This window comes from Equus caballus, chromosome 12, assembly GCF_041296265.1.
Source record: "Equus caballus isolate H_3958 breed thoroughbred chromosome 12, TB-T2T, whole genome shotgun sequence".
Taxonomy (NCBI): domain Eukaryota; kingdom Metazoa; phylum Chordata; class Mammalia; order Perissodactyla; family Equidae; genus Equus; species Equus caballus.
Window position 1 is genome coordinate 42,474,203 of NC_091695.1, and position 26,356 is coordinate 42,500,558.

The following is a 26,356-nucleotide window of genomic DNA, read 5'->3' on the forward strand; positions in this document are numbered from 1 at the left end:
CCAATCCTCCTCTTTTTGCTGAGGAAGACTGGCCCTGAGCTACTTCCTCTACTTTATATGTGGGACGCCTACCACAGCATGGCTTGCCAAGCGGTGCCATGTCTTCACCTGGGATCCGAACCAGCGAACCCTGGGCTGCCGAGAAGCGGAATGTGCGCACTTAACCACTGCGCCACTGGGCCGGCCCCATCAAGTTGTTTTGATAATACAAAATTTGGGTGAAAAGTCAGCTTTAGCATCCTGTTTACTTCTGTGTTTTGGTTTGGAAGAAATTCTGCTAGACTTGGATACATAGATGCAAATAGTGGCAGGTTTATAACAGTTGAACTTGCAATTTCAGATACATAAAATGGGTCCAGAAGCTTGATTATTATATAAATTTAAAACACAATTAGTGACACAAGAAAACTAATGGTGTCATGATGGGAGACGTGAAAGCTTTTTGCACGAGGAATGAGCACAGGCAGAGGCTCCTTGGCCTTGCTTGCCTGGCATTTGTTGGTCTGAGTGCAGCGTGTGTGGGAGCAGCGCTCCTGGGCCTGCACCACGGCCATCCTCAGGGCACGTTTTATGTGCACAAAAATGAGTTTGAATTTCCCTTACCAGCAGCCAACATTTTTTTTTCCCCTTTTTTCTCCCAAAGCCCCCTGGTACATAGTTGCGTATTTTTAGTTTTGGGTCCTTCTAGTGGTGGCATGTGGGACGCTGCCTCAGCGTGGCCTGATGAGCGGTGCCATGTCTGCGCCCAGGATCCGAACTGGCAAAACCCTGGGCCGCCAAAGCAGAGGGCGAGAACTTTAACCACTCAGCCACGGGGCCGGCCCCGAGCAGCCAACATTTTGACAGCTTCCATAGTAGATCTTAAGTATCTCACCTAAGTGTGTTTTGAAGTCCTTGAACTAATTTTTTTTAAAGATGTGAGTCAATCAGCCCCCCGAAGTATCCTTAGGATTTTCTGGAACAGTCTGAAAGCCACTATTACAGGAAGGCTGAGGCCTGGGCCATGGCCTTCAGTAAATAAGCAGGCTGCTCTGGGCTGGGGGTGGTGGTAGGAACAGCACAGCCCCTGTCCTCATGCTTTTACACGGCAGAAGGCCAGGAGCAGAGTGAAGCCATGATCCTTGGGTGATTGAGTAGTCTGAGGTCAGAAAAGACGTGTAAAAAGTGAGAACTCTTTAGCAGGTGCAAGTGAGAGGAAATTTGGGAAGAGTTTGCGGGAGGTGGGTTTTAGAATGGGACATAGAAGGATGGAAGAAGGATCAGCCGGCAGGATTGGGGTGGGGAGAGAAACCGTGAGGAAGGCAGAGAGATGGGGACTCTGGTCTATGGCTCCAGCCTTCCAGTCAGATCTGTGAGAGGAGGAGGGCAGTGAGGCTGGAAAGCAGGTGAAATTGGGGGTGCGGAGCGCTGGGCGCAGGTTAAGATGTCTACGTTTAACTGCAAAGAACAGGCACAGGCCAGACGGAAGGTCGCCACGGGAGGGCATGATCTCACATCTTGAGTTTAGGAACCTGAATCTTGCCAACAGGTACCAAAACTAATAAACGTTTGTCCTTACTCGCCCTAAATCGGACCCGGCCCCAGGCACGCCGTTTGTAGCGGGCCGATGGACGTGAGGCCAGCGCTGTCCATGGTGACGGCTTTTGTGTAGCGTGACGCTTGCATCCATTTTCTCAAAACCGCTCGTGAGGGGCATCAGCCCTCTCGGTAGACGAGGACGCTGAGGCTGCCTTAGGGTCACGGCCGGGAAGGCCTTGCGACGCCAAGTCTGCTCTCCGGCCGCCACGCTGCCCCGAGGCTGTCAGGCCCCGAGGGCCAGCGCCCAGCCGCCCGCAGAGCTTCCGGGACTCCCGCCGGGTCCTGGCTCCGCCTCGTCGCTCCCTCGCTCTGGGAGCTCCGCCCCCCGAGGGCCCGGCGAACCGCCACTTCCGCGACGGCCAATGAGACCTAGCGGAGGGCGGGGCGGGACGCCGCTGAGAGCCAATCCGGTGGGGGGGCGGGGCTGCGGCGGGTGGGAGCCGAGCGGCCGCCCCGCGGGCTTCCCAGCCGGGAGAGAGCCCGGCGCGGGCGGCGCGCACGGGGCCCCGTTGTGCGCGCGCCCGCCCGCCGCCCGCCGCCCGCGCAGTCCCCCGGCCGCTCCGCCCTCCGGGTCGTGGGGCCCGTCCCTCTCCTGCTGTCCTGTCGCCGCCCGGACAGGGGCTCGGGAGCCGGGCCGGGACAGGGGCGGGAGCCGCGGGACGAGCGCCTGAGGTGGGTGCCGAGCGGGAGGCCGGGAGGTCGGGCGGGCGGGCGCCTGGGTCTGCCCCGCAACGGACCCCGCTTCGAGGTGGGGAGAGGCCGGCCGGTTGCGGAGCCCGCCTCCCGGCCTGCCTGCGTCCCGAGCACTGCTGCCCGCGCCCTGGTTCCCCTCCCAGGCCAGCAGCCTCCCCACCGGGGACACCCCGCCCCTCTCGCTGCCCGCAGCCTCCTCACCCCTCTTGCCCTTTGTCGCTGTGCACCTGCCCCCTGGGCCCTGTGCCCCCACTCCGCCTCCAGGCCGACCCCAGCCCAGCCTTACCTCCTTAGGACCCAGCACCAAATTACACTCGCTCCTTCAGCCCCCATCCGTCCCTCTTTGTCGTCTGTACACCTGTCACCTCAGTTCTGTTCATCCACTCCACCCCATCCCCCAACATCTTCATCTCAATCCAGCCCAGGCCATCATCCCCTCCCTCTCCCTGGGACTATCCCCCACACCTGCCCCACTCAGTCCCAGCCCCACGTCCTCCCCATCCTACTCCTTTGTTGTCTCTGCAGCTGTCCCCTCGGCTCCATTCATCCTTCTCCCCCAATTATGCAAACCCCAGCCCAGTCTCCCATCTCCTTTTGACCAGTGAGCTCCCCCTCCCCAGCTCTGCTCTGGCATTCCTGGGGATCAGTGCCCAGCCCGCTGCTCCCTCAGCCTAGCCATTTCCCCTGCTCTTTGAGCCCAGCCCGCTCACCCCCTCCCCAGGGTGACCCTGTCCCCCTCTCCCAGCTGGTCCAGTCTTCCCTGCTCTCTCCCACACACAGCCTATCTCCCTATCCTCATGGATTCTCTTCTTACTGTGCTCCTCTCCCATCCCGCCTGGCCTCAGCTGTCTATACCGCCCTCGCTCCCCCACAGGTGCCTGTGGAGACGCCATGGAGCTTAGCAGCAAGAAGAAGCTTCACGCCCTATCCCTGGCTGAGAAGATCCAGGTGCTGGAGCTCCTGGACGAGTCCAAGATGTCCCAGTCGGAGGTGGCCCGGCGCTTCCAGGTCTCTCAGCCCCAGATCTCACGCATCTGCAAGAATAAGGAGAAGCTGCTGGCCGACTGGTGCAGCGGCACGGCCAACCGGGAGCGCAAGCGCAAGCGCGAGTCCAAGTACAGCGGCATCGATGAGGCTCTGCTCTGCTGGTACCACATTGCCCGGGCCAAGGCCTGGGACGTGACGGGGCCCATGCTGCTCCACAAAGCCAAGGAGCTGGCCGACATCATGGGCCAGGATTTCGTGCCCAGCATCGGCTGGCTGGTCCGCTGGAAACGCCGAAACAACGTAGGCTTTGGGGCCCGCCATGTACTCGCGCCTCGGTTCCCCCCGGAGCCGCCTCCTCCGGTCCCCACATCCCAGGCCCAGCCACCTCTTTCCCTCAAGGACTTCTCCCCAGAGGACGTTTTTGGCTGCGCTGAAGTGCCCTTGCTGTATCGCGCCGTGCCTGGCACCGTGGGGGCCTGTGGCCACGTCCAGGTGCTGCTGTGTGCCAACAGTAGGGGCACAGAGAAGCGGCGGGTGTTGGTCAGTGGGCTCCGGGCCGCGCCGAGCTGCTTCTTTGGGGTCAGCAGCGAGGCTCTGCCTGCCTCCTACCACCCCGACCTGGGCATCCCCTGGTCAGAGTGGTTGGTGCAGTTCGACCGGGACATGGGGCGGCAGGGCCGGCAGGTTGCCTTGCTGCTGGCAGCCCGAGTGGTGGAGGGGTTGGCGGGCCCGCCCAGGCTCCACCACATAAGGCTCCTGCCTCTGTCAGCTGCCAGCACCACGCCTTCCCTGCCCACCTCTGTGGTCCGGGCCTTCAAGGCCCATTACCGGCACCGTCTGTTGGGCAAGCTGGCTGCCGTGCAGAGCGAGAGGGCTGGCACTTCGCTGGCCGAGGCTGGGGCAGGGATCACAGTGCTGGACGCTGTGCACATGGCAGCGGTCGCCTGGGCCAAGGTGCCCCCTCGGCTCATTGTAAGCAGCTTCATTCAGGAAGGGCTGGCCCCAGGCAAAACGCCTCTGTCCCCGGACAAAGCCTCTGAGATGCCACCAGTCCCCAGTGGGCTGAGCCTTGAGGAATTTTCCCGCTTCGTGGACCTGGAGGGTGAGGAGCCCGTGTCTGGAGTGTGCAAAGAGGAGATGGGCCCTGAAGACGAGGAGGGGGTCAGAGAGGATGCCTTTGCGCCCTTGCCCACCAAAGCTGACGCCCTCCGGGCCCTGGGCACGTTGAGGAGGTGGTTGGAGTGTCATGGCACCTCCCCTGAGCTGTTTGAAAAATTCTACGCCTGCGAGGAGGAGGTGGAACGGCTCTGCTGCCTGTGAAGGGCCCCCCGCTGCTCTCCGGAGCCCCCTCTCCTGTTTCCCATGGAAACGCCCTCTCGCAGAAAGCAGATTGTAGGCTGGTCTTTTTCCCGTGGAAATGGAGCTCTTGTGAAAGGTGGAGAAGAGAGACAAGTTGGGAGACCGAGTCTAAGCTCTGAGCGGAAGTTGTCCCAGCCCTGAGGAGAGGGGTCCAAGACGGGGCGTCGGGGGAGCGAAGCTGCGGAGTTTCTGAACCTCCAGGGGGGCTGGGACGTGGGAAGGTGGAATTTGGGCTTTCCAGACAGGCTGATCCCGTGAACTCTGTCAAAAACAGATCTGCTTTTGGAAATAAAGTTTTTAATCAAAAAAGAGGCGTTATTTTCATAGGAGAAAGGTGAAAACTTTCAACTCAGATTCTTTAAATGGCTTGCTGAGGGTCGCTGCGGCGCAGCTGTCTGCTGCTGACCAGTAGGGATCTTCGTCTAGAATTCCAGCAGGCCGGACTCCCGGGGATAGGGCCTCTTCATCAGCGAACAGACAGATCCCCAGGATTGCCCCAGACATTCTGCTGCTCTGATAATTTCCCTCTCAGATGGGGGGGGGGGGTGGTGCATCAGGCAGGACGAGGCCGGCTAGGGACATTCTAGGACAACAGAAAGGAGCCAGAACTTGGAATAGTTGTTTATTCATTTGATCATTTCACAACATCTCTTCAGCAAGGCCTCCTGTGTGACAAGGCTGTGACAATTGTGTCCCTGCTGGGCAGGACCTTGCGGACAATGACTGTGGAGCGTGATTAAGGGCTGTCACAGAGGCATATGCAAGGTCCTGTGGCCCCCTAGAACCTGGGGAGACTCCTGGAGGAGGTGAGCCTCGAGCTGCCGCTGGAAGGACAGACAGGAATGGGAAGGACAGTTCAGGCCAAGGGGCGGCAGGCGCAGGCCGACTGGGAGTGAAGGAGCCCAGTGCAGCTGGCAGAGGCAGGTAGGCCCGCCAGCGCACAGCGGGAGGCTGGGGGACAGGAGGGGTCTTTAGCCTACCGAGCTCAGTGGTGGGGCACCCCAAAGAGTTTCAGTCAAGGCGGGGACAGGTCATGGGTGGAGTTCTAGAATAGCTGAGAAGTGGAAGGTGGGTCAGAGCTTTGAGCCCTAGGTTCAGAGAGACTCCGATGGGTCCAGGTGAGAGATGGTGAAGCCCAAGCCAGATCGGGGAAGTAGGGTGTGAAGAGGATGGTCTTACCTGGGAAGCGTCTGGACTTTGCATGCAGACAGACTCTGGATCATAGGGAATCCGGCTCGGGGCCAAAAGCCTATTGTGGCCTGAAAGGCAATAGCCCCTCAGAAGCCAGCACTTCTGGAGGGCACTGCAGCCGAGGATGCGGGCAGCTGCGCACATCTGCATTCCCAGCCGTGACACCTCCTTACTGGGCCTCAGGCACTTCCCAGGTGCCTCTGCTGAGATGTCCTTATTAGGAGCGTTGGAGGAGACACTTTCTCCACTTGGACGAAGTGCCTTTCACTCCTAGCCCTTCTCTCTCTCCCTTCCCCCGTCCACAGTCCCCAAAGAGGCAGGGGACTTTGATTTGGGGTTCCTGACAGAAGGACATTCCCTGATCTGCACCGCATGTCATCTGCCCTCCCCCAGTGCTGCTTCTTTGGGGAAAACGGAACCCTGGGAGCCGGCGCCCCCCTGCCTCTTGCTTGCACTCTCACTGTGAATAAAGGCTGACTGTTGTTCCGGTTTGGCTCATTGTCCCGGTTGACCACCTCCACACCTGGCAGCTCCCCAAGGACGGCTGACTTTTAAGGAGTTCTGAAGCCGCCTGCTGGTCTTCCATTTCTAGGCAAAGATTCCAAATCATTTAGCCTTTCCTCACAGCTTCTGTTTTTCCTACCTGTATTCATTTAAAGTGTCCTTTGTCTGAAATCATTCCAGTTCTGACGTATCTCTTTTTAAATGTTGAAACCAACATTACGCAATCCCTAAAGGCCTGATGAAAACAACGAAGAGGGGACCGGCCAGCCCTCTGCTCTCGGGTGTCCCAGTCCTGTCACAGCAGCAACTCATTGCGGACATCTTCCCAGAGCTTTTGTTTCAAAGCCACAAGTAATCTCCTCCTTTCTCGCAGTGTTCTCACATTATCACACCTTGCCTCGTTGTAGGTGACTGCTACGGCTCATTCAGGCCATGTTTCCTGACTTCTTTCTTGTGGAGCAGACCCTGGGCTGGGCCCCCGGAGCTGGTGCAGAACAAGACAGAGAGGACCCTTTCTCTCAAAGCCCTCACTTTCTAGTAGAGGGACATAAGAGGAGACAGGTAAACAAGCAATCACCATCATTCCGGATAGTGATAAGGGCCAAGATGAAAATAAAATAATGTCAGAGAGAGCAACTCGGGGAGGGGAGTCAGGGAATAGCCTTTGGGATCAGGAGGAAACACCCCTTCTTCCGAAGGAAGAGCATTCTCTGCAAAGGGAACAGTAGGTACAAACATCTAAGGGTAGAAACAGCTTGACAGGTTTAAGATCAGAGAGCCATCCTGTGGCTGAAAGCGAGAAAGAGAGACAGAGAGAGAGACAGAGAGAGAGAGAGGGAGAGAGAGAAAGCCACCCAGAGGAGGAGGGCAGGGGGTGGGCGGGGCACTTCCATTTCTGTCCAAGTGAGACAGAAGGGATTTTTTTTTGGAGGGGGAGATTTAGACAAATTGGTGTGTTTTATGTTTAAAAAAAATCTAATTCTAGTTGCGGTGTGCAGAGCAACTGGTGGGACTTCCTCGTGGGAAGGGCATAGGTATGAAGGGGTGAGAGGAAGTGGAGGGGACGTCTGCTCTTCCCACGGATGGAACTGTTTACCAAGGGCAGGTGGTCCCGTCCAAAGGTGCACATATCGCCAATTCAAAGTGGGAAGGACCCAAAGAAATGATGTGCATTCTTTCAGTTTATTTACAAGCTTGTAAGGAACACCCTCTGTGGTCAGAAGGCATGCAAGGCTCCAGGGCAGCAAAGATGACTCAGACAGTCCCTGTGCCGGGGATGCACACAAACCAGAGGGGGAAATAGACGGGACCTGTAACACAGCTCAGCCGTGAGGATTGACCAAGTGAATATTTATGGAATGCTTACTCCTTGCCAGGCACTGTTTTAAACACTATGCATGTGTTGGATATTATTGCTGTTATTATTATTATATTCAGCAGCAGCAGCGTTCAAGAAGGTGGTGGACTGGATGCAGGAAGATCGCTTCTCATCTTCTCGTCTCTCTGCATTGCACTCTGAGTCCTTTCTTCCCGACGACCTTCCAGTTCTCTCCAGCTATGACAGTTCTTTTGTCTTTTCAAATATACATAATCATTTTTATACTTTCTGGTTTCTTCTCTTTTAATTCTTTTATATAGTATTTAAATATTTCATGTATGGTTATTTCACATTTTTATATCGATCAATCTAATATTTTAAAACTTTGGCGGACTAAATCTGTTGCTTTTGTTTCTACTGATGCTTGAATTCAGGGTGGCTTTTTACCTTGTGGGTCTGGTAATTTTTTGATGTGGGAATTTTTTCATTGGTTGCAGTTAATCTCTGGAGAACCTGAAGATCGTGTAGAAAAACTTGTAGTTACTCCTACCAGACACAAGGGGGCGCGCCTACCATGATAAATTAACTTCTGGGCCGAAGGTGTCCCAGACTGAAGGTAGCGTGGCGACTAGGCCCAGGGTTCGTGGTTCACGGGGGAGCCCATCTCATTCTTCATTTTTTTCCACTACAGGGAGAGGCAGGTTTCTTTGTGCGTCCCTTTACCAGTGGTGGACGTTTCCAGTTTACCTTTTCACTAAAGGTGCAGCCCCTTCCAGCATTTTGACTTAAGTTATGAGTCTTGGTTCGGCTCCCTGCGGTCTAAGGTCTAGTCTTCTGTTCCCTGTGGTTCTGTTCCAGGCGGATCTCCAAGGGGGCAGCGTCAGCGTTTGCCCCAAGGGCGGACTCTTTCCGACAAGTGGCTTGCACTCACTTCCTTGTTTCGAAGGGGTCTTTGGGAAGTTCCCTCATTTCTTGCAAAGTTAGCAATGGTTTCAACATCATGCTTATTACAATGGGTCTGGAGTCTAGGTGCTATATAGTAGGAGGGCTCTGGGGAAAATCCCGAGCGCCAGCCTGCCAGTGGGGAAGTCGGGAAGACCAGGTCTCTTTCCTTCATTTAGTCATTGGTTCAACATGATTTATTGAGCACCTCTGCATGCCAGCTAGAGTTTTGATGATGAGCAAAAACAGTTGCTTCTGGGAGCTCATAGTTCAGAGGAGAGACAATTATAATCAAGAGCTAGACAAATGAAAGTACATAATTAGAGACTGGAGCAGGGGAATGACATGAAAGCACAAGCCAGCGGTCTCAAACTGTGGCCCATACCTGTAGCCCCAGCAGCATCTGGGAATTCAGTGGGATGCAAATTCTTGGACCCTCCCCAAACCTCCTGAATCAGAAACTCCGGGGTGGGACCCAGCAATCTCCATTTTAGCAAGCCCTCCAGGTGATTCTGAACCATTAGCATAAGTGAAAGGAACCTGACCTAGACAGAGGAGCTAAGGAAAGTTTCACTAAGAAAGAGATGCTGAACTGAGAGCTGAAGGGTGAGCGGGAGCTACATAGGCAGTGAGAACAGCACGTGCAAATGTCCTGTGGTGGGAGAGAACCTGGTCTTTTTAAGGAACCAAGAGAAGGTGGACATCCAAGCGCCTTGGAGGCTGTGGAAGGAGCTTGCTTTGATCCCTCAGAGTAATGGGAAGCCATCGAGGGGGACAAGAGGAGTAGGGTAACTTGATCAGAATTGCATTTGAAAAAGTGGAGTTATTTGTCCAAATTTGGGACAGGATCAGGGCTGTAGGATTAGGAGTGGAAAAAAGGGAGTGACTCTTAGAATATTTTAGAAACAGGGCGAAGAAGAGTTGGGAACTCCTGCGCTGTGGAAGGAGGGCGGAAGGAGAGCTTCTCTGAGCTGTCTGGCCTGGGGGTGGACCTGGGCTGCAGAGCAGTGCAGCGGGAGCAGGAGGAGGGGAAACCCCAGGTGCCTTGGGATGCTCAAGGATCCGTGACCAGAGATGGTTGGCAGCGTGGGCCTGGAGCTCAGACGGTGGTCAGGATGGAGACTCTTGTCACTCCTCTTGGTGCAGCTGTTTAGCAAGTCTGGCAAAAGTGGTTTGACCCAGGATCATCCCAAGGTTGTGTCATTGCCCCCTTTCCTGGCACATGTAGCCTTAGTGTCACTACACACATAAGTTAGTCTCCTGTAATTTCTCTTCCTGCGACAACTGATATAAAAATAACCATGACGTTTGGCAGCATGAATCCAATGAGACATTATTTCACAGTTTTCCCAAGTTATGAGCCCTTTACCTGCGACCCTCAGACTCCACCCCCATTTTTAACCTCGAAGCAGGTTCATTTACTATTTCCTAGTTCTTAGGGATTCAAGTTCTCAAAAATCATGCTGACCTGGGGCTGGCCCCGTGGCCGAGTGGTTAAGTTCGCGCGCTCCACTGCAGGCGGCCCAGTGTTTCGTCGGTTTGAGTCCTGGGTGCGGACATGGCACTGCTCATCAGACCACGCTGAGGTGGCGTCCCGCATGCCACAGCTGGAGGGACCCACAACTGGGAATATACAGCTGTGTGCTGGGGGGCTTTGGGGAGAAGAATTTAAACATAAAAAGAATGGCAACAGATGTTAGCTCAGGTGCCAATCCTTAAAAACAAAAGAAAATCATGCTGACCTCTAATAGCATCTGTTAATTCCTTTAACGTGTGTCCCTTGCTGATGTGAAAACATCCTGCTTTTAAAAATATTGTCAGTCATCTCCTGCCTTATCTTTGTTTGTCTTTCCAGCCTCCTTTCCAAGAAGAGCGGGGTGTTTTCTCACTAATCACACCAGCTTCACCCTAACCTCGCCCCAGCCTGTTCTCCCAGTCCAGCGAGCAGCCCTGCCCGGGGCTAGAGGAGGAGCTCGGGCCCAGAACTGCACGGCCCGGCGTGCGGCCTGCCACACTCTCTGGTTCTAATGAGCGTAGAGGGAAAAGCTCTAGCCCCCTCTGGAGATGCCTCTGGAGAGAACCACAGAGGGACACCGGAAGCCCACGCCCAGACTGTGCAAAGGCAGCCTTACAGGCGTAGTTACTACCCCAAAAAGGACTTAATGAAAACAAAACCAAAAAAGGATTTTAAATTTGATTCTCTTGCTAACTGGTACTGTGGTGAGAAATGGCAAACTCCAGAGGACCACTCTGACCTCCTGCTCTTTTCTTGGTCCATTTCTAAGAGCCAGCTCCCCTTTCATGTGCATACTGTTTGCTCCCTTCCAACCACTGACTGCCCCCAGAGGTGTTCCAACGGCTGCTGTACCATCACCGCTGGTTCCAGCCTAAAATCTCTGGCACTGCAGTGGTGCTGGACGGTCACTGGAACTCACGGACTGACCAGTTGGAAGAGATCTCAGAGGAAACTGAGGCACAGAAAGGGCAGTGACTTGCTCAGACAGACCCTGTTTTTCCACAGCAGGAATGTAAGCTTCGTGAATCTGTGCCAAAGTGGAGGCTGCTAGAACTAGGAGTTCAAGTCACTTCCACCAGACTCACAACTTTCTCAGCTTGAAAGGGCAGCACGTTTCTGCTATTAGGAGCAGCCAGAGCGCCATTTCTTAACTAGCGTGTGTAAACGTCACAGGAGACCTTTTACAACACGGATTCCTAGGCCCCAGCCTCAGAGACTCTGATTCCATTCCGGGTGGGGCCTGGGAGTCTGCATTTCTAACCAGCTCCAGGAGGGCCCGAGGCCGCTGACCCACGGACCACACCGGGATCACTCCTGACCTCGAAACTCGCATTCCCTTACCAACGACGTTAAGTTAGGGTGAAGGCAAAACTGTTGCAACAAAGAGATGTCAGGACGCAGCAGCCAAGGGGGTCAGGTGGGCTGTGCCCCCAATGTCACCCGGGTTCCTGGCCAGCAGAGCGTCTCCTGCATCCACAGCAGTGCCTTCCAGGTCACCATTTCCAGCCAACAAGTGAGGCATCTCCTTTCAAGCAAGCGATGGGCAATCTGCCCGCATCCCTTCTGCTCACATTTCTCCAGCAAGAGCCCGTGCACAGGCCCCGCCGAGCTGCACGGGAGAATGGGGAACACGGGCTGGCCCAGTGGCCATGCTGACGATGCACACGGAGGGGCTGACGCTGTCACGCTTGGCTCAGGGGCAATTTGAACTTAGGTGACCCGTGGGAGACTGTCACAAGCCAGGGAGAGCAGCATAGCAGAGTAATTGGGCTCTGGAGCGGAGGCTCAGATGCGTCCAGGCAACTCGTGCGACATACCAGCCATGTGCCCTGGGACGAATTACACACCGTCTCTGAGCCAACGCCACCTCCTCTGTGATAACAGCATTGTGCTGGTTTCAGAGGGAGCCCCCAGTAAATGGCAGGAAGTCCAGGCATTCTGATCTCAGACCAGATCAGGACATTAGCGGGTACAAATTCTGCTCACTTTATTGTCAGTTAAATGAACCCTCTTAGTCAGTTTTTAATTCCCACTTAGCAGTCGAGATGGGTAAAGAAAACAAGTCCCATCGGATGGGAGTGGGCCAAGTAGACACCCTTGACTCCTGGACCTCCACTGGAGACAACCCCGAGAGGGGCCCCGGGCAGGGCAACCTCTCAGAGATGGGGGAGCAGGACCAAGGAAGCAGGTGGGGGGCTGCAGTGGGAGGAGAGGGGTGCGGAGTGGAATCGGCACTTCATTCAACAACCATTTACCGGCAGCTTATGCATCAGGCTCCTTCCTGGGAAATGATCAGAAGACCCCAGACTTCCAGGAGCTCCGGGTCCAGCGAGGACAGCAAGAAGTCAACAACCTTGATAAGCGCAGGCGAGGGCTACGAGCAAGGCATGTGGGCGGCGGGGTCTGCAAACCCCACACTCAGTCTGAGGCAATGAGGACGCGAGCTGAGGAAGGACTCCAGGAGACAGTGGTCGGCCTCAGGGGCTCAGCCAGAGGGACGATGGAGTCACCCTGCGGCCACTGTTGGCCAGGAGGGAACAAGCCTTCCAGGCTGAGGGTGACGGGAGAACACAGCTTGTTCTCCACGAGCGGGGCTGGGCTGCCAGGGCCACCAAGGGGGAGGAAAGCTAGTGGGCAGGGAGGGCCCAGGAGCTGGGAGAGTTCCGGCTTTTTCCTGAAGGTGACGGGAGCCACTGAAGGACAGGCAGAGTCGTAAAGGCTGCTCTCCAGCGGTGCAGGGAGAGGTGTGGAATGAGGTGGGGTGGGGGGCCCACCAGGACAGGATGGCATCACAGGAATCCAGGGCCTGGCTGGCGCTGAGGCTGCCCAGCGGGGCCTCTGAGAGCTCTTCAAGGAGTGACGTCACAGGATGGGGCCGGAGTGTCACCAGCACTGCTGGCTAGTGAGTTCACTTCACAGACTCGGGAAGGAAAGGAACCAAGGCAAGGGCTGCCAGCCTTGGATTCTGGGCTGCGTCCAGACGGGGGAGTCCTGGCCCGGCTGCCGTCTCCCCAGCCCCCTCTGCCTACGCGAGGCTGGGAGATGCCCTGATGAGGAAGGGCTGAGCTTCCTGCATCCATATCGGAATCACAGCTGGTGCTTTCAACTTGGCCTCCGGTCCAGGCAGTTGGGCGGTGGTCTCGCTGGGGAGCTGCCAGCTTTGCCTGGCCAAGCTCATTGCCACAAGTGGAGGAGGTATTCGTAGCTGAGGAAGGTGACGGCGTTGACAGGGAAGGCGCGGGCACTGTTGATGGTGAGCCCCCGGAAGAAGACCCCCAGTCCTTCCTGCCGGGCGCTGCTTACTATGCAGTCCAGCACCCCTCGGTGAGCCCTCTGGTTTAGCCCAGCCATCTGCATCCGGGACTTGATCACGTCTAAGGGGGTGGCCGTGACCCAGGAGGTGATGCCGGCAAAGCCCCCTGCCACCAGCACTGTGGCTGAGCCTGGAGTAGAGGAAGCCCAGGGTGGGAGTCAGGCTAAGGCACAAAGCATCCGCCCCCATCACTAGCCTCCCCCCCCATCCTCCACTGCACGGCCAGCTCCCCTGCCTTCCCCCTCTCTGTCCCGCACCCTCTCACGCCACTTCACTTACTGGGATTCTGGCCCTCTGGCGTGGATTGGTGACAGAGACATTCGTAGGTGATAAAATAGATCCCCATGGTGGGGGTGTCCCTCAGCGTCAGGGCCCAGGCCCCTCGGAACAGCCCCCGGGGCCCTTCTTCCTGGAAGATGGAGGCGGCACAGTGCACAGGCCCCCGGTACCGCGGTGGGGGGCTCCCTGGCTTCGCCCTCGGCTCTGTCTGGTTTTGCAGCCGGACTTTGATGAGGTCGAAAGGGGCCAAGAAGTAGGCCTGTAGGGAAGGAAGCGTGAAGGCCCCAGGTGGGGCCGTGGGCAGGAACAGTCAGCTCATCTTAACAAGAGACAAGCGGTGGGCAGAGGGGCAGCATCTTCCTGGAGGACGTTGCCGGCTCTGCTGCCAGCTCTCAGCTCTTGCAAGAGCAGCCGGGGATGGTCCAGGGCCACCGCCTTTAGCGTCAAGACCCTGACAGCGAGCAGCACCGCCCCCCTCCTCGGGCAACAGCACCCAACTTGCCTGGCATGCACATGGCACTTGGGGACAAGCCAGGATTGTTTTTCCAGGGGTGGGGGTAGGTTGCTAGCCGCCCGAAAGCAGAGATGAGCATCTGCAGGGACTGGGTCTGGAGAAAGGGTTCAGTCTGTGCCCACGAAACAGCAAAGGACTAACCTCTCCCCAGGGTCAAGGAGGCCACCTCGTTAGTGTTGGGGACTCAGCTTCATGGGGTCTTCCTCTTAGGGCCCCTGGGGGGGAACACAGGCCAGCCTTTCCTGCCTCTCACAGACTCCCAACCACTACACTCCCAACAGAAGGTGGGGGACAGGGTGGCACCTGCAGGTCCTAGAACTCTTATCGCCTGGCTGAGACAGAGGGGGGCCACAGGTCTGGAGCTGGGGCTGTGGGGGGAGGTCGGGGGAGGGGGAGGTGTGGGCCAGGGATGCAACCAGGTCAAGGCGAGCTGTTACTGTTCAGGTGAGAACTGAGGCCCAAGCTGAGGTTAACATATCATTTGGGGCTCATGTACTTTTTTCTTCCTTCCTTCCTCCCTTCCTGTCTTGCTTCCACGGAAGGTATGTGAGCTCAGCTCCCCAGCCCTGGAGAAGGCTGATGGCAGAGGATGCTGGCGGTTGGCCCTAGCGGTAATCTTTAGAGGGTGGCAGGCTAAGTTTGCCTACTTCCTTCCCGCAGGCAGGGCAGTGGGCTGGGGACCCTCCCCGTGAGATGGGACTCTCCTGTCACCCTCCGGAGCCTGTGGGTGGTGCCGAGCGGGCTTCTCCAGAGGGTGTTCTCCTGAGCCCCGACCAAAGGTGGGGTGGCAGGCAGGAGCTGGTTAGGCCCCTCCCCTCCACATCCCGTGCCCATGGGGGCAGTGGGGACATTGGACATTACAGCACCATTTGATGGGGTCCACCTAAGCCCAGCCAAAAGCAACTTTTGTGCACACAGAGGCTGTCAGTTCCTGCCCTGTGCTAACAAGAATTACTTCCCGCCTCTTCCCCCGGTCTCCACCCTATAACTCATTTTCTTTTTTCTTTTTCTTTGAGGAAGATTAGCCCTGAGCTAACATCCATGCCCATCTTCCTCTACTTTATATGTGGGACGCCTGCCGCAGCATGGCTTGCCAAGCAGTGTGCAGGTCCGCACCCAGGCTCTGAACCGGCAAACCCCAGGCCACTGAAGCGGAACATGCAAACTTAACCACTGCGCCAGTGGGCCAGCCCCTGTAACTCATTTTCTGCTCCAAGACCCTGTGAAACCGAAGCCACGGGCTCCAGTTTGTCCCTGGACCCAGGCCCCATCAGTGACTCTACAGTCCCCAGTTCTGCTATCGGTTCTGCTTTCTAAAGAGCTGGAGAGGAGGGTGACTGAGGAGCTGGGCCTGGCTAGGCCTGAAGCAGGCCGCTTGGCCTGGGGGCTCAGTTCTCTCCCTTGTTTTTGTGGGGTGCCAGGTCTCGAGCCTTGGGAAATACACAGGCATGAGTCCCACACATGAAGGGGCAGGAGAAGAGCCAGGCCCTTTGGGGCCTTATGAATCATTAATTCACTTGAGTGAGCCTCCTGACTCTGTCCTTTCTCCTTGCTCTCTGCCCGGTGAAGTGTGTCAGGAGCATCAGAGCACGTGCCAAACAGATGGTGACCTGAGGTCCCTGGCTGGGGTGTGGGACAGAGCCAGGCACGTGTCCCTCTGCCTCTATGCCCAGGCCCCCATTCAGCTGGGGTTCTCCCTGGAGCCGGAGGCCCCTCTTCCCTCCACCCCACCCCTCAGGAGCTGGTACTTAATTGCTGAGAACAAAGACCAAAACCAAATGATCAGAGTCACTTAATGATTAATACCCTGGGCCTCTCCCAGTGAGGTCTGTGGACTGGAGCCCGGTAAGGCTCACCGACTGAGGCCACCCAGAGGCTGCAGGTAGAAGGGCTGAGCAGGGCAGAGGCTAGGTGAGTGCCAGGACCACATCAAGATCAGAGGGCTTGGGCTCAGAGCTCTGTGGGGGCTGTCAGTTCTCCAGGGTGAAAGGCCATCTTGGAGAGAGGTCATCCCACAGCCCTAAGGCTGGCAGACCGCTCTGGAGGTGGGCAAGCCCTCAGCCTCAGACTGGGGTGTTGGCTGCTTCTCCATGGGTCCTCTTGTCACCCTCCCCTCCCCGCCCCTGAGCTCTCTGCCTTTGCCTCCTCTGTTCTCCATGACCCTCTGCTCCAGGCCTACAGCCTGGAGGGCCACTGCTCAGTCTGGCCAGGTCATCGGGACCAGCCAGGAGCTGGCCACTTCCCCACAGCTCCTGATCTTCTGCCTGGGGAAGGCCTGGGGCCTGCAGCTGTGGGTCGCCAGAGGGGGCTGGGAAGAAAAAGAGGGAACTGACCATCATTGCATCCATGTGTGTGTGCACACGTGCACCCCCAGGATGCCTTCTCACCTGCAGGAAGCCCCCAGTGCAGCCGGCTATGAAGATGTGTGTGTAGCTGGGCGGCTGGGCCCGCCGCTCCTGGTGGGAGGTTGCTGTGAGAGCCAGCAGGGTATTGCTGTAGATCCCGAAAAGGACGGAGTTGACCACGGCGATGCTCGCGATGGGGAAGCTCATCCCCTTGAAGAAGCCCAGGAGCTGCAGAGAGACCAGGCTAGAGTGGGTAGGGGGCCATAGGGGTCCCCTTTGCCCTTTCCAGCCCTGCAAGGGCCTCCTCTGGCTGGAAACCACTCCCGAGCCCAGCCACAGGGCGGTGGACTCAGGGTGAGGCTGAGGATGGCCTCAGCTCCACCCTGGGGCACTGAGCTATTACCGTGCCCCCCATTGCCCCAGACTTGAGTCTTCTCTCTTCCAGGGGCAGAGCTCTGCCAGGGGGTGGCAGGGAAGGAAGCTGGAGCTGACTGACTGCCCTTGATACCTCCCACCCCAAAGCCCCCAAAGAAGCAGGCCACCCACCGACTCATGGCGGTAAGTCTTGACCATGCAGTCGACGATGCCCCGGTACGTGGTCTGGGTCTGTAGCCGCACCTGGGTGGGGAGGACAGAGCTGGAGGGCAGGCTGGGCTCCCTCTGCCCCTTTGAGCAGGATGCCAGCAGGGCAGGAGAGGGGGGAAGGGGCCTTGTCAGCCAGTTCCTGCTCTCAGGGCGCCCTGACATTTGGTTCCAGCGACATTTTTCATTCTTCAGGTGCCTCCCCTAGACTCACCTTTACAGTGTCAAAGGGGTATCCCAGGACCAAGCCCAGAGCTCCTGTGGTGACAAGAAGGTGCTATGAGTGAGGGCCCTCGAGCCAGGCCAAGGAAACAAGTCTGTGCCGAGAGGAAAGAGAGTCAGGCAGGAGGCAAGAGGGCAGGGCCGTCTCAGACCCCTGAGTCCAGCCTTCCTGCCAGACCCCAAAGAAACTCCAGCTGGCCCCCTTGCACCCTCCTCCACACCAGGCACTGGGGTAGCAAGGCATGGGGACAAGGGGACAACCAGAGGGAGCCCCGCCCTGCGTGGAGGATGCACATGCAGAAGGGAGGAGAAACCATAGACACGCTGTGTCCTCACTGGGAGCTTACACCCAAGTGCCTTGCTGGCTTATGGGACCCTGGGACTCTGGAACAATCTCCAGTGCTCCTGCCAGCTTTACTCCATCCTTCCTTCAACTCACAACTTCTGTAGAGGGTGGGGCCTTGATCCAGACCAGGCCCCGCCCTCCTAACGCTCTGCCCCCATCAGCAGGCAAGGGGTCCTTGGAGGAGTCTTGCTGGTACCAGGGAAGGGGGCCTGCCCCCCCCCCCCCCCGCCCCGGCCATCTCCCCACTTCCTGGTCTTGCCCTCCCTGGCACAGGCTGGTCCTGGAGCTCTGGGCGAGATCATATCCCCAGGAGGCAGGTTCAGAATGTCCTTTTCTTTTTCCTAAGAGAAATGTCACCCAGAAGCTGGCCTGGGCGTGCAGCCCATTGCCAGGTAGGGCAGGGCCCAAAGGGGAACTCAGGACAGCAGGTGAGGTCAAAAGTGAACTTCCTTTCTGAGCCCCACAGGGTGGGCCTGGAGAGTGGGGTTCGTGGTGCAGGTGCTGTGGGTGGGAGAGTGCTCACCTTGGCTCCCTCTCTCTGCAGGTGTGGGGCAGGGTGGCCTTGGGACACAGCCAGCACCCTCCCACCTGCTCTTCCTTCTCCTTCCCCTCAGGCAACTCCCAGGAGGCTCAGGATGGCTGGCTCTGAGCCTCCAAGGCAACTAGGACTTTGGCCTCAGCTTCTCCTATGTCACTCCCCCCTCCACCGCTTCCCCAGGAAGTGACCCATCACTGGGGATAAGGTGACAGAAGGAAGAAAAACATCTCACCAGAGATCCAGCCGGCCACAAACTCCTCCACAGGCATTGTCAGGCAGGGCGGGTACCCGTGGCTCCAGCAGAGGAGGCGCTGGTCAAAGTGAGATTCTACCCTCCCTCTCCCTCGGACCCTGGACTGATAACCTGCCGCTAATGTTTAACCGTGGCGGGAGGGTGAGCAGTGGCCCGGTGCCCAGGAGAGGGGAGCAAGCCAACTTGGGTGGCCCTGACGGGCCGGGGAGGTGTGCAGAGTGTGAATCTCATGGGGCAGGAATGATGGCCCACGGCGACTTGAGCCCCTGCCAGCCAACACGGCCTTGCAGCGTGACCAAGCGGGGCAGCCGGGCTCAGGCCCCAAGTCAGGCCGTCCAGGGCTGCCTCAGTCAGCTAAAGTCTAATAGGCCTGCTCCTTGCAAGGCCCCGCCTGCCCAGCCCAGCCCGGCCCACCTCCTATTCGTCCCCACAGCCCTACGTACCAGGTGGCCCACCCTCCCCGGAACAGGCAGCGACGCCAGCGAGAAGGAGCATGGCCACCAGGGGGCAGGCCCAGCCCGCAGTTGCAGTTGCCTGGGCATCGGGGAACCGCCCCAGTCCAAGGAGGGGAAACAACCCCCAGGGGAGTGACTCACCAGGGCCCGAAGCTCCACCCTCTCCCTGGCTTGTTTACCACAATGACAACCCGTGTGAGTCACAAACAGCCTCCTCTTCTCCGAGCCTTTTTCCCAGGAGAAAGCTGGGGATTTTGAGTGTATAAAGGGTGGCGTGTCTCTCTGCTTGGGGCTGACCAGGTTGTGACTGCCCATTTCTCTTTGGACAACTACTATCAAACTATCAAACTATCAGGACAGGACCTGAATCCCTCTCCCTGGAGGACAGCGGGAGGTGGAGGCACAGAGGAGGGGGTCCTTCTTTCGAGGGTAAATAGATCCAGTGCGGAGGCGCCACTGCCAGAGGAATGCTAGGAAGGCTTCAAATGGGGGCGCCAACCCTTGACCCCTGCCTTTCTCTCACACCTCACCTAATATTAATATGACCTTCAAAACACATCCCAAATCCAACCACTCCTTGCCTCCTCCACAGCTACCACCCTGGCCCAAGCCACCATCACCTCCACTTGGATTCCTGCCCCTCACTGGCCTCCCCTCTTGCCCCTTTCCCGTCAGTTCTCCACACAGCAGCCAGAGCGATGCAGTGGAAATCTAAGTCAGACCATGTCTCCCCTCTGCCCCACACCCTGCAATGGCCCCATCGTACTCAGAGTCCAAACCAAAGTCCCTCCTAGGCTCCAGGAGCCCTCACACTGCCCCCCCCCCCCCCCACTCCTCTGATCGCATCTCTGGCCACGCCCCTGCTCGCTCTGCTCCAGCCACCCTGGCCTCCTCTTCAAACAGGCACGCGCCTCCAGGCCTTTGCACTGGCTGTCTCTTCTTCCTGTTGGCTTCCTCTAGCCTGGGCTCAAACGTCACCCACGCAGAAAGCCCACCCTGACCATCTCTTTGGATATTGCCCTCTGCTCCCCCGCCCCCACCTCGCATTCCTCGTGCCCCTTCTCTGGCTCTACCTTTGCTTTCTCCCATTGCACACATCACCTTCTGACACGCTGTGGTTAACATGTCTGTCTGGGCAGGGATTTCTGGCTGTTCTCTTTACTATGTGGCACAGAGTTGGCACCAATAAATACTTGTTGAAAGATTGAATGAGTGGACAAGTCAGGGAGCAGCATTAGTGGGCAGGCCCGCAGCCAGCCCTGGGGCTCCTGTTCTCTCTCCCCATCTCCAAAAGGGACATACCCCCCTCACCCTGGCATTCACCCCCACCCCCAGCCTCACCTGCTGTGCTCTGACTGCCCCGGGCTTCCCTGGGGTCCTAACCATGCTCCTGCGGCTCCCGATGCCTGGAATGCCTTCTGGAATTTCCTCCAGTGCCCCTCCTCGCCAGACCTGGGTTGCCGTCTCCTCACCCTACCACACATCCTGCCAGATGTCAGCCTTGTTATTTAACCTTTCTGATCCTGTTTTCTCGTCATAAAATGGAGATATAAGACTTACCTGTTAGTGGTTATAAGGATTGAAGCGCTTAGGAAAAGTCTGGCACATTGTGTGTGCTCCACAAATGGCAGCTACTATTACGCCTATTTCCACTGACGGGGTCCCCGGGGATGACAAGAGGAAACACACGGGAAAGGCCTGGACACAGTGGGTGCTCAGGAATTGAGGACCCTTCTCTTCCTGCTTGTAGCAGTTTATAGCTCTTAAGGCAATTCTCTCATCTTATGTAGTTTTAAACATGCATTTCTCCTGGGCTTCTTTCTCTCTCCTCTCTCCCTCCACTCCCCAATTAAAGCAGAATATAAGCTTCCTGAGGGCAGGGGCCGTGTCCCACTCAGGTCTCCATCCCCTGCGCTAGCCTGGGCCCTGTATCTAGCAAGTACTCAACAACACAGAACTATATTCCCAGCTGGTTTAGGGAGGCCACCGAGACATTGTGTCCTGCTCTGAGGGGCCCAGGGCTCAGAACTCAGAGGGAGATGCCTGTTCCCACTGCACACTCTTCTCTCCGGCTCACGTCTGAGCTTCCTCGAGCCCTTAGGTCATGCTAGGAAGGAAGACATGATGTAACGGGCTCAGCTGTGGGCAGTGTAGGGCTGGGGGGCAGGCAAAGGGCTGTTTGAAATATTGAGGAAACTTGGACTAGGTTAGGACCTGGAGCTGCCTTCCGATGCCGGGGAAGCGGAATGGGGTGAGCCCACTTCCCCCTCCCGACATCCCTGGTCTGATCGCCCACCCACTGTTGTCACTTGGAACAACCTCCGATTCCTCTGGCTCAGGAAGGTGCCCACGGACCCGTTTTTCTCCTTGAGATCTACACCTCAGGCACACACAGGCTAGTGTTGCCAGGACATGTTGGTGCCCTGACTCTGGGGACAGGTGGGTACACACCCGCCTCTTCCAGCTGCTACAACTCTTCCCCTCCTGGGAATATTCTCAAGGTCTCAGGTTGTGTGCCTAAGACAGCGAGGGCTCACGTGAGTGCTCCATGGAAAAACAAGTGAGCCTGGCCTGGGTTTGTGACATATAATTTGAGGGTCCTTGGAGGGTATGGAGTCCAACCTCCTCATTTCACGGATGAGGAAACTGAGGCCGGAGGAGAAGGGGCTTGTCCAGGATGAGTCAGGACAGGGACCCAGTCTACTGACCACAGCGGCGAGCCCATCACCCCCACGGCCTGAGGGCGCTGCAGTACAGGCCGTTGCTGCGTCTCCTTCGCCCGGGCCCAGATCATTGTGGATCCCTGACACGGCCCAGGAAGCATCTCCATTCCACGGGTGAGGGGTCCGGCCCCAAGTCACACGCAAAGGAGTGCCGGAGCTCGCGTCCCTATCCCCGACTGCCTTGAACCTTCGCCACACCCTGTTACAGGCCATCAGTCTGGGCCTGTGTGTGGGAGCCATCGCCCTCGGTCACTGGGGTTGGTGGCGGGGCCGCTTCGCAGCGCGGCCATCCCTCAGGCGGAACCAGACGCGGACTAGCGGATCGGCGTCCCGGGCATGCGCGGGCCCGCGAGGGGCGTGAGCGCGCGGGCGCGGCCAGGGCGCGTGCGCGGCGGCGCCGCGCTCCGATTGGTTCCCGCGGGCCGGGGAGGCGGGGCCGTGCGCGCAGCGCTTCCTCCGCCCCAGCTTCCGCGTCGCAGCCCCGGGAGCTGGAGTCCGGGCGGGAGCCAGGGGGCGGCGGGGCGGGAGTGAGGGGTCGCAGTCAGGGCAGAAGCCCGGGCTGAGGCAGCGGGCTCTGCGTCTCTGCGAGGTGAGAGCGCGATGGTGCCCTGCCCGGGCTCCCGCCCCGGCCGGGGGTGCGCCCTGCCCTGCCTGCATCCCGGCAAGCCGAGCTCCGACCCCGCTCCTGACCACCGCGGCCCTGACCCCTCCTGTCAGCCCTGACCTCTAGTCGGCTGTCACCCCCACTCCCACCCCCACCTCCCTAGTCTGCACACTAGTGCCCCCGGGCACCGTGGTTCACCTTCGCAGATCAGTCTAGGACCCCTCCCTCCCTGAGTGAGAGCTGAGGGGCTCCCCAACCTCGCATCCCCAGACCCCAAGTCACTGCTCTTTCTCTCCCTCTGCAGATGGACGGCACGGAAGGCAATGCCGGGCAACCTGGCCCCGCTGAGCGGTCCCATCGAAGCAGTGTGTCCTCCGTGGGAGCCCGAGGTGGGTCCTTGTCCCCATCTCCTCCTCGCCATACTCTCCTGGGGCCCCAGCCCTGGGGAAGTGGCCCTGGCTTGTCATCTCTTTCACCGAAAAGAATTTTCTGTATTCATTAACAAGTAAGGTATGTTGAAGCGTGAAAAAGTGACAGAAGTCATTCAGAGGACCTAGGTTTTGTCATTAGGCGCTGACCAAGTTGGGGACTCTTCTTGAATCTCTCTGTCCTCATTTGTAAAATGAGCGTGTCTCACGTAGCTGAAATTCAGATAGAATCTCATGAATGAAAAGTGACACACTCCCTTTCTTTGTTTACTTTCTCACAAACAGCCTTTTGAAAGCAAGGATCATTATCTTCATCTTATGGGAAGGAAATTGGGCCCTAGGCAGGTTAAGTCACAGGGTACTGGAGCCTTCCATGCCTCAGTTTTCCCTACTTGAAAAGTGGGTCTGAATCTCAGCCTCCTGGAGATTATTTTGTGATCTCTCAAGAAAGTAGCTGTGAGAGCAGAACAGACTGGACATCTGAAAAGCGCCCTCACTTGTGTTAGTGATAAACCCCACCGTTGCCTTTCACAGGCTTCTCCTCATTTGGTTCACAGCCATTCTTTGAGGGGAGGAGTCTTAGTGATAATCTACAGATGAGGCAATTGACATACTGACTTGCCGAAGTCAGCCAACAAGCGGGAGGCCAGGCCAGGATCGGAACCCGAGCGTCCTGGCCTCCCAGCTCAGTGCCCTTTCACGGCACCCACAGTTCCAGGGGATTGAATCTGGCTGCTCTTCCAAGGGTCTCCCTTTGCCTCTGGGCTCCAAATAGGAATCCCACAGGCGGTCACAAGGGATCGCTCAGCATTTTGGATTGTACTTCTCCTGGCCGGTTTAAGACTGTCCTGAAAGGCCATGGTACTGAGTCCTGAGCCTTGAAAAGTCCTCAGGAAGCTGAGGCCTGGAACTTGCTTTGCCCTGGGAGGACTCTAGGAATCCTGGTTCCATCTTAGCTTGGGCCAGAGAGAGGCAGCGACTTGGCTAAGGACAGTGGGTCACTAGCCCTCCCCGGTCCCAGGCTGGTAGGGGTTAGGGTGGGGCCAGAGTTGCTGGGTTTCTGCGTGGTTTGAGGGTCTTGAGTAAGTCCTAACAGACTGCACTCTTCACAGGGTCCTTTGGGGACACCAGGACTCTCCCTCTGGAGTTGTAGCCTTGGTCACCCCAAGGGGTGTAGGGTGGGGGCTCCAGCCCCGGTGGAGGGTGGAAGGTGCCTGTTAGTAGGCTTGTGCCTGGGCGGTGGGCCCAGCTGACCCCGCCTGCCTCCATTGCAGCAGCTGACGTGCTGGTGTACCTGGCGGATGACACGGTGGTGCCCCTGGCCGTGGAGAACCTGCCCTCGCTCAGTGCCCACGAGCTGCACCGTGCTGTCCGTGAGGTCCTGCAGCTCCCGGACATCGCCCTGGAGGCCTTCGCGCTCTGGCTTGTCTCCCCTCTGCTGGGTAAGGCTTGGCAGGTGGGAGGGTTGGAAAGGCGCTGACCACTGGGCAGGGAGGGGGCAGCTTCCAGAACCTCTGGCCGCTCTGCATCAGGAGAAGATGGGATTTGTGTGTGTCCTGGAGCCGTGCACCACTTTCAGGACCCAGAGCCCTGAGACAATGCCCGGCTCCTCTGCCCCTTCTTTCTGCTGGTGGCAGAGGAGGCCCAAGCCTGCCCCTCAGGCTCAGTGGTCCTGGACCCAGGTGCGTCATCAGGAGGAGCAGGACTGGGGGGCAGGGAGGGAAGGGGTCTGTGTTCACTGAGCACATGGTCTGTGCCACAACCTGAGCTGGCCTTTGGAGAGCAGACTTTCACCTGATGCCCGCGGCTCAGCCTTGTCTTGTAGATGAAGAGGCTGAGGTTCAGAGTGGTGGGACCAGTGAGCGGCAGGACCGAGGTCAGAAGGGAAGCTGGCTGGCCCCCCAGCGGGCCTCTTTGAACTGCATCCTGCTCTTTGGGGACAGGGAGGAAGAGGGGACCAGACCCAGGAAGCAGCCACCCCTGAGGAGGAGGCTTTTCCTGAGGGTAGGGAGAGCAGGACACGTGGGAACCCGACTTCTCTGGTTTCTGGCCCAGGGACCACTGTGTCCTGCCTTTTGGGCTGAGATCCCAAGGCGGGGATGGGGTGGGAGTCGGGGCCATGGTTCTCCAGACTTTCAGGCCTGGGGGAGGCGGAGGGTGGGAGCTCCCTGAGGCCTCTGAATAGGGTTTCTAGCCTGCTACTTGGACAGGAAGGGGGCCGGGGAGAGGATGCTCCAGTTGGTGCCAAGACCAAACATGTTTTCGGAGCTTAGATGTTTTCCTGCCTTACAGAGGAACAGGGGCAAGAAGAGGACGACGGGTGCCTGGGGCCCCTAGTGGTTCTGTCCTCTCCCAGGGCCCCTGGGGCTTGTGCTCCCCCCTGGGAGGAGGATACCAGCTGGCTTGGTGGGAGAGGGAGCGCCTGTCCCCCACCCCCACTGGCCAGTTGGAGCTTCCTGCCCAGCTGCTGCTCTCGCCCACCCTCTTCCTGCTGACCAGTCTCCTCCGGCCGCTCCCCCGAGCTCAGCTGCCCCTCCTTCACCCTCTCGGCCGTTGCTTGGGGCCGTGGCCCCTTTGGCCTGTGTCTTTGGAAAGCTGGGGGTGGTGTCCCGTGTGCTGCCTCAGGCTCCTGGTCCCTCCAGCAGGCAGTCTGCGGCCTCCTCCCACTTCCTCTGCCCCCACTCCCTCCTCCTCACATTCCTGCTCCCCCCTCAGGAGAAGGTGAATGGACTGCCTGTGTGGCTTGCTGGGTCACCCTGGGGCCCCACCCCCTCCAGTCAGTGCCCACTTTGTTCCCAGGCTGGGTTCAGAAAGGCTGAAAGGCCACTTCAGCTTTGATTTGGACCCTCAGAACGCTTGCCCCTCACCCCCCCAGAGTGGGTGCACCAGTGACAGATGCCCCAGGGCTGTGAGGCAGGGAGGGGGTGCCATCGCTGGAGCCGCCCTTCAAGCTGATGTTTGGGAGGGTTTGACCTTCTCAATGCCATTGTCACTCTGCATGGAACACGGCTCCAGGGACTGCCAGTCTTGTTTGGGTGACAGCCTCCAGGCAGGAAGGCCCCATCTGGATGTGTGTGGGACCACACACTTCTGATAATGGGAGTCCTCTGAGCTGCTGGGGCTCAGGGTTTAAGGCTGGTCAGGGCTGGGCCGTAGGCGGAAGGATGGGCACCCTTGTCCCGCATCCACCTCCCCCACAGGGTGTCAGGGGTCCCCACTAGTCAGTTACCTGGTTCATCTCACAAGTGTGTGCAGAGCCCCCCTCATGCTGGGCAGCGATCTGGACGCTGGGGATAAACATGGAACAGGACTGAAGGGATCCCTGTGCTCAGGGACCTCCCAGGTCAGAGCGTGTGCAGGAGGCTGGGCAGGTGGAACTCTGGTCCTGGTTTAGCCGCTCCTTCTGGTGGCCGCGAGCGGGCACTGTCTTTGGGCTTCAGTTTCCCACCTGTAAAGTGGATGCCCTCCTAGCTCTGGTGTCCTGTGAACATCCAGATGGAAAGAGCCTGCAAATGGCACGTTCCCCTCCTGGCGAGTGGTGAGGCAGGGGTGGCGACACATGGCTGTGGCCAAGGATGTAGGTTGGAAATGAGGGCCGCTGGGAAATCAGGATCAGAGAAGTGACGGGAGAAGAAAGGAGTGTGAAGAAACTGAACATGGGGTTGG

At 58.0% G+C, this 26,356-nt stretch overlaps 3 protein-coding genes and 1 long non-coding RNA gene across 13 annotated transcripts in view; 3 read left to right on the forward strand and 1 right to left on the reverse strand.

The window, feature by feature from the left end:
* The first annotated feature begins 2,041 nt into the window (after positions 1 to 2,041).
* TIGD3 (tigger transposable element derived 3) lies at positions 2,042 to 4,928 on the forward strand. The gene is made up of 2 exons (XM_023654433.2): positions 2,042 to 2,250; positions 3,146 to 4,928. The coding sequence occupies exon 2, from the start codon at positions 3,163 to 3,165 to the stop codon at positions 4,576 to 4,578; it is 1,416 nt and encodes a 471-aa protein (XP_023510201.2). The 5' UTR covers positions 2,042 to 2,250; positions 3,146 to 3,162; the 3' UTR covers positions 4,579 to 4,928.
* A 1,573-nt stretch (positions 4,929 to 6,501) lies between these two features.
* LOC138916438 (uncharacterized) lies at positions 6,502 to 7,914 on the forward strand. Its single transcript, XR_011423711.1, has 2 exons — positions 6,502 to 6,873; positions 7,750 to 7,914. It is a non-coding gene; the product is annotated as an uncharacterized lncRNA (long non-coding RNA).
* SLC25A45 (solute carrier family 25 member 45) lies at positions 7,476 to 21,974 on the reverse strand. Of its 4 annotated transcripts, none has more exons than XM_014729692.3 (6): positions 18,460 to 21,974; positions 17,336 to 17,438; positions 17,086 to 17,157; positions 16,582 to 16,767; positions 13,681 to 13,939; positions 7,476 to 13,531 (listed from the first exon to the last, which is right to left on the reverse strand). In XM_014729692.3, the coding sequence occupies exons 3-6, from the start codon at positions 17,110 to 17,112 to the stop codon at positions 13,263 to 13,265; spliced, it is 741 nt and encodes a 246-aa protein (XP_014585178.2). In that variant the 5' UTR covers positions 17,113 to 17,157; positions 17,336 to 17,438; positions 18,460 to 21,974; the 3' UTR covers positions 7,476 to 13,262. The 4 variants fall into 4 exon arrangements, with proteins under 4 accessions (XP_014585178.2, XP_014585177.2, XP_014585176.2 ...); XM_014729691.3 differs by lacking the exon at positions 18,460 to 21,974 and adding an exon at positions 18,213 to 18,331 and having other exon boundaries at positions 17,336 to 17,379; XM_014729690.3 differs by having other exon boundaries at positions 12,051 to 13,531; positions 17,336 to 17,379; positions 18,460 to 19,180.
* Positions 12,993 to 26,356, forward strand: part of FRMD8 (FERM domain containing 8) — a 46,562-nt gene continuing 33,198 nt past the window's right edge. For 2 of the 7 annotated variants that reach the window (XM_070228882.1, XM_070228884.1), the window contains exons 1-6: positions 12,993 to 13,412; positions 14,737 to 14,805; positions 16,985 to 17,097; positions 18,304 to 18,547; positions 22,567 to 22,651; positions 23,965 to 24,132. In XM_070228882.1, coding sequence (XP_070084983.1) covers positions 22,567 to 22,651; positions 23,965 to 24,132 — 253 coding nt within the window. In that variant the 5' untranslated portion in view covers positions 12,993 to 13,412; positions 14,737 to 14,805; positions 16,985 to 17,097; positions 18,304 to 18,547. Of the gene's footprint in view, positions 13,413 to 14,736; positions 14,806 to 16,984; positions 17,098 to 18,303; positions 18,548 to 22,073; positions 22,248 to 22,566; positions 22,652 to 23,964; positions 24,133 to 26,356 lie in introns of those variants that run through there. The other 5 variants (XM_070228885.1, XM_023654434.2, XM_070228883.1 and 2 more) reach the window with 4 other exon arrangements.

Excerpts from the sequence above, each read along its gene's own strand:
- TIGD3 (XM_023654433.2), top strand. The coding sequence starts at position 3,163 with ATGGAGCTTAGCAGCAAGAAGAAGCTTCACGCCCTATCCCTGGCTGAG.
- SLC25A45 (XM_014729690.3), bottom strand. The coding sequence starts at position 18,496 with ATGCCTGTGGAGGAGTTTGTGGCCGGCTGGATCTCTG. Across the intron at positions 17,380-18,459 it reads TGTGGCCGGCTGGATCTCTG|GAGCTCTGGGCTTGGTCCTG; the intron begins GTGAGATGTTTT and ends TTGTCACCACAG. Across the intron at positions 17,158-17,335 it reads ACCCCTTTGACACTGTAAAG|GTGCGGCTACAGACCCAGAC; the intron begins GTGAGTCTAGGG and ends CTCCCCACCCAG.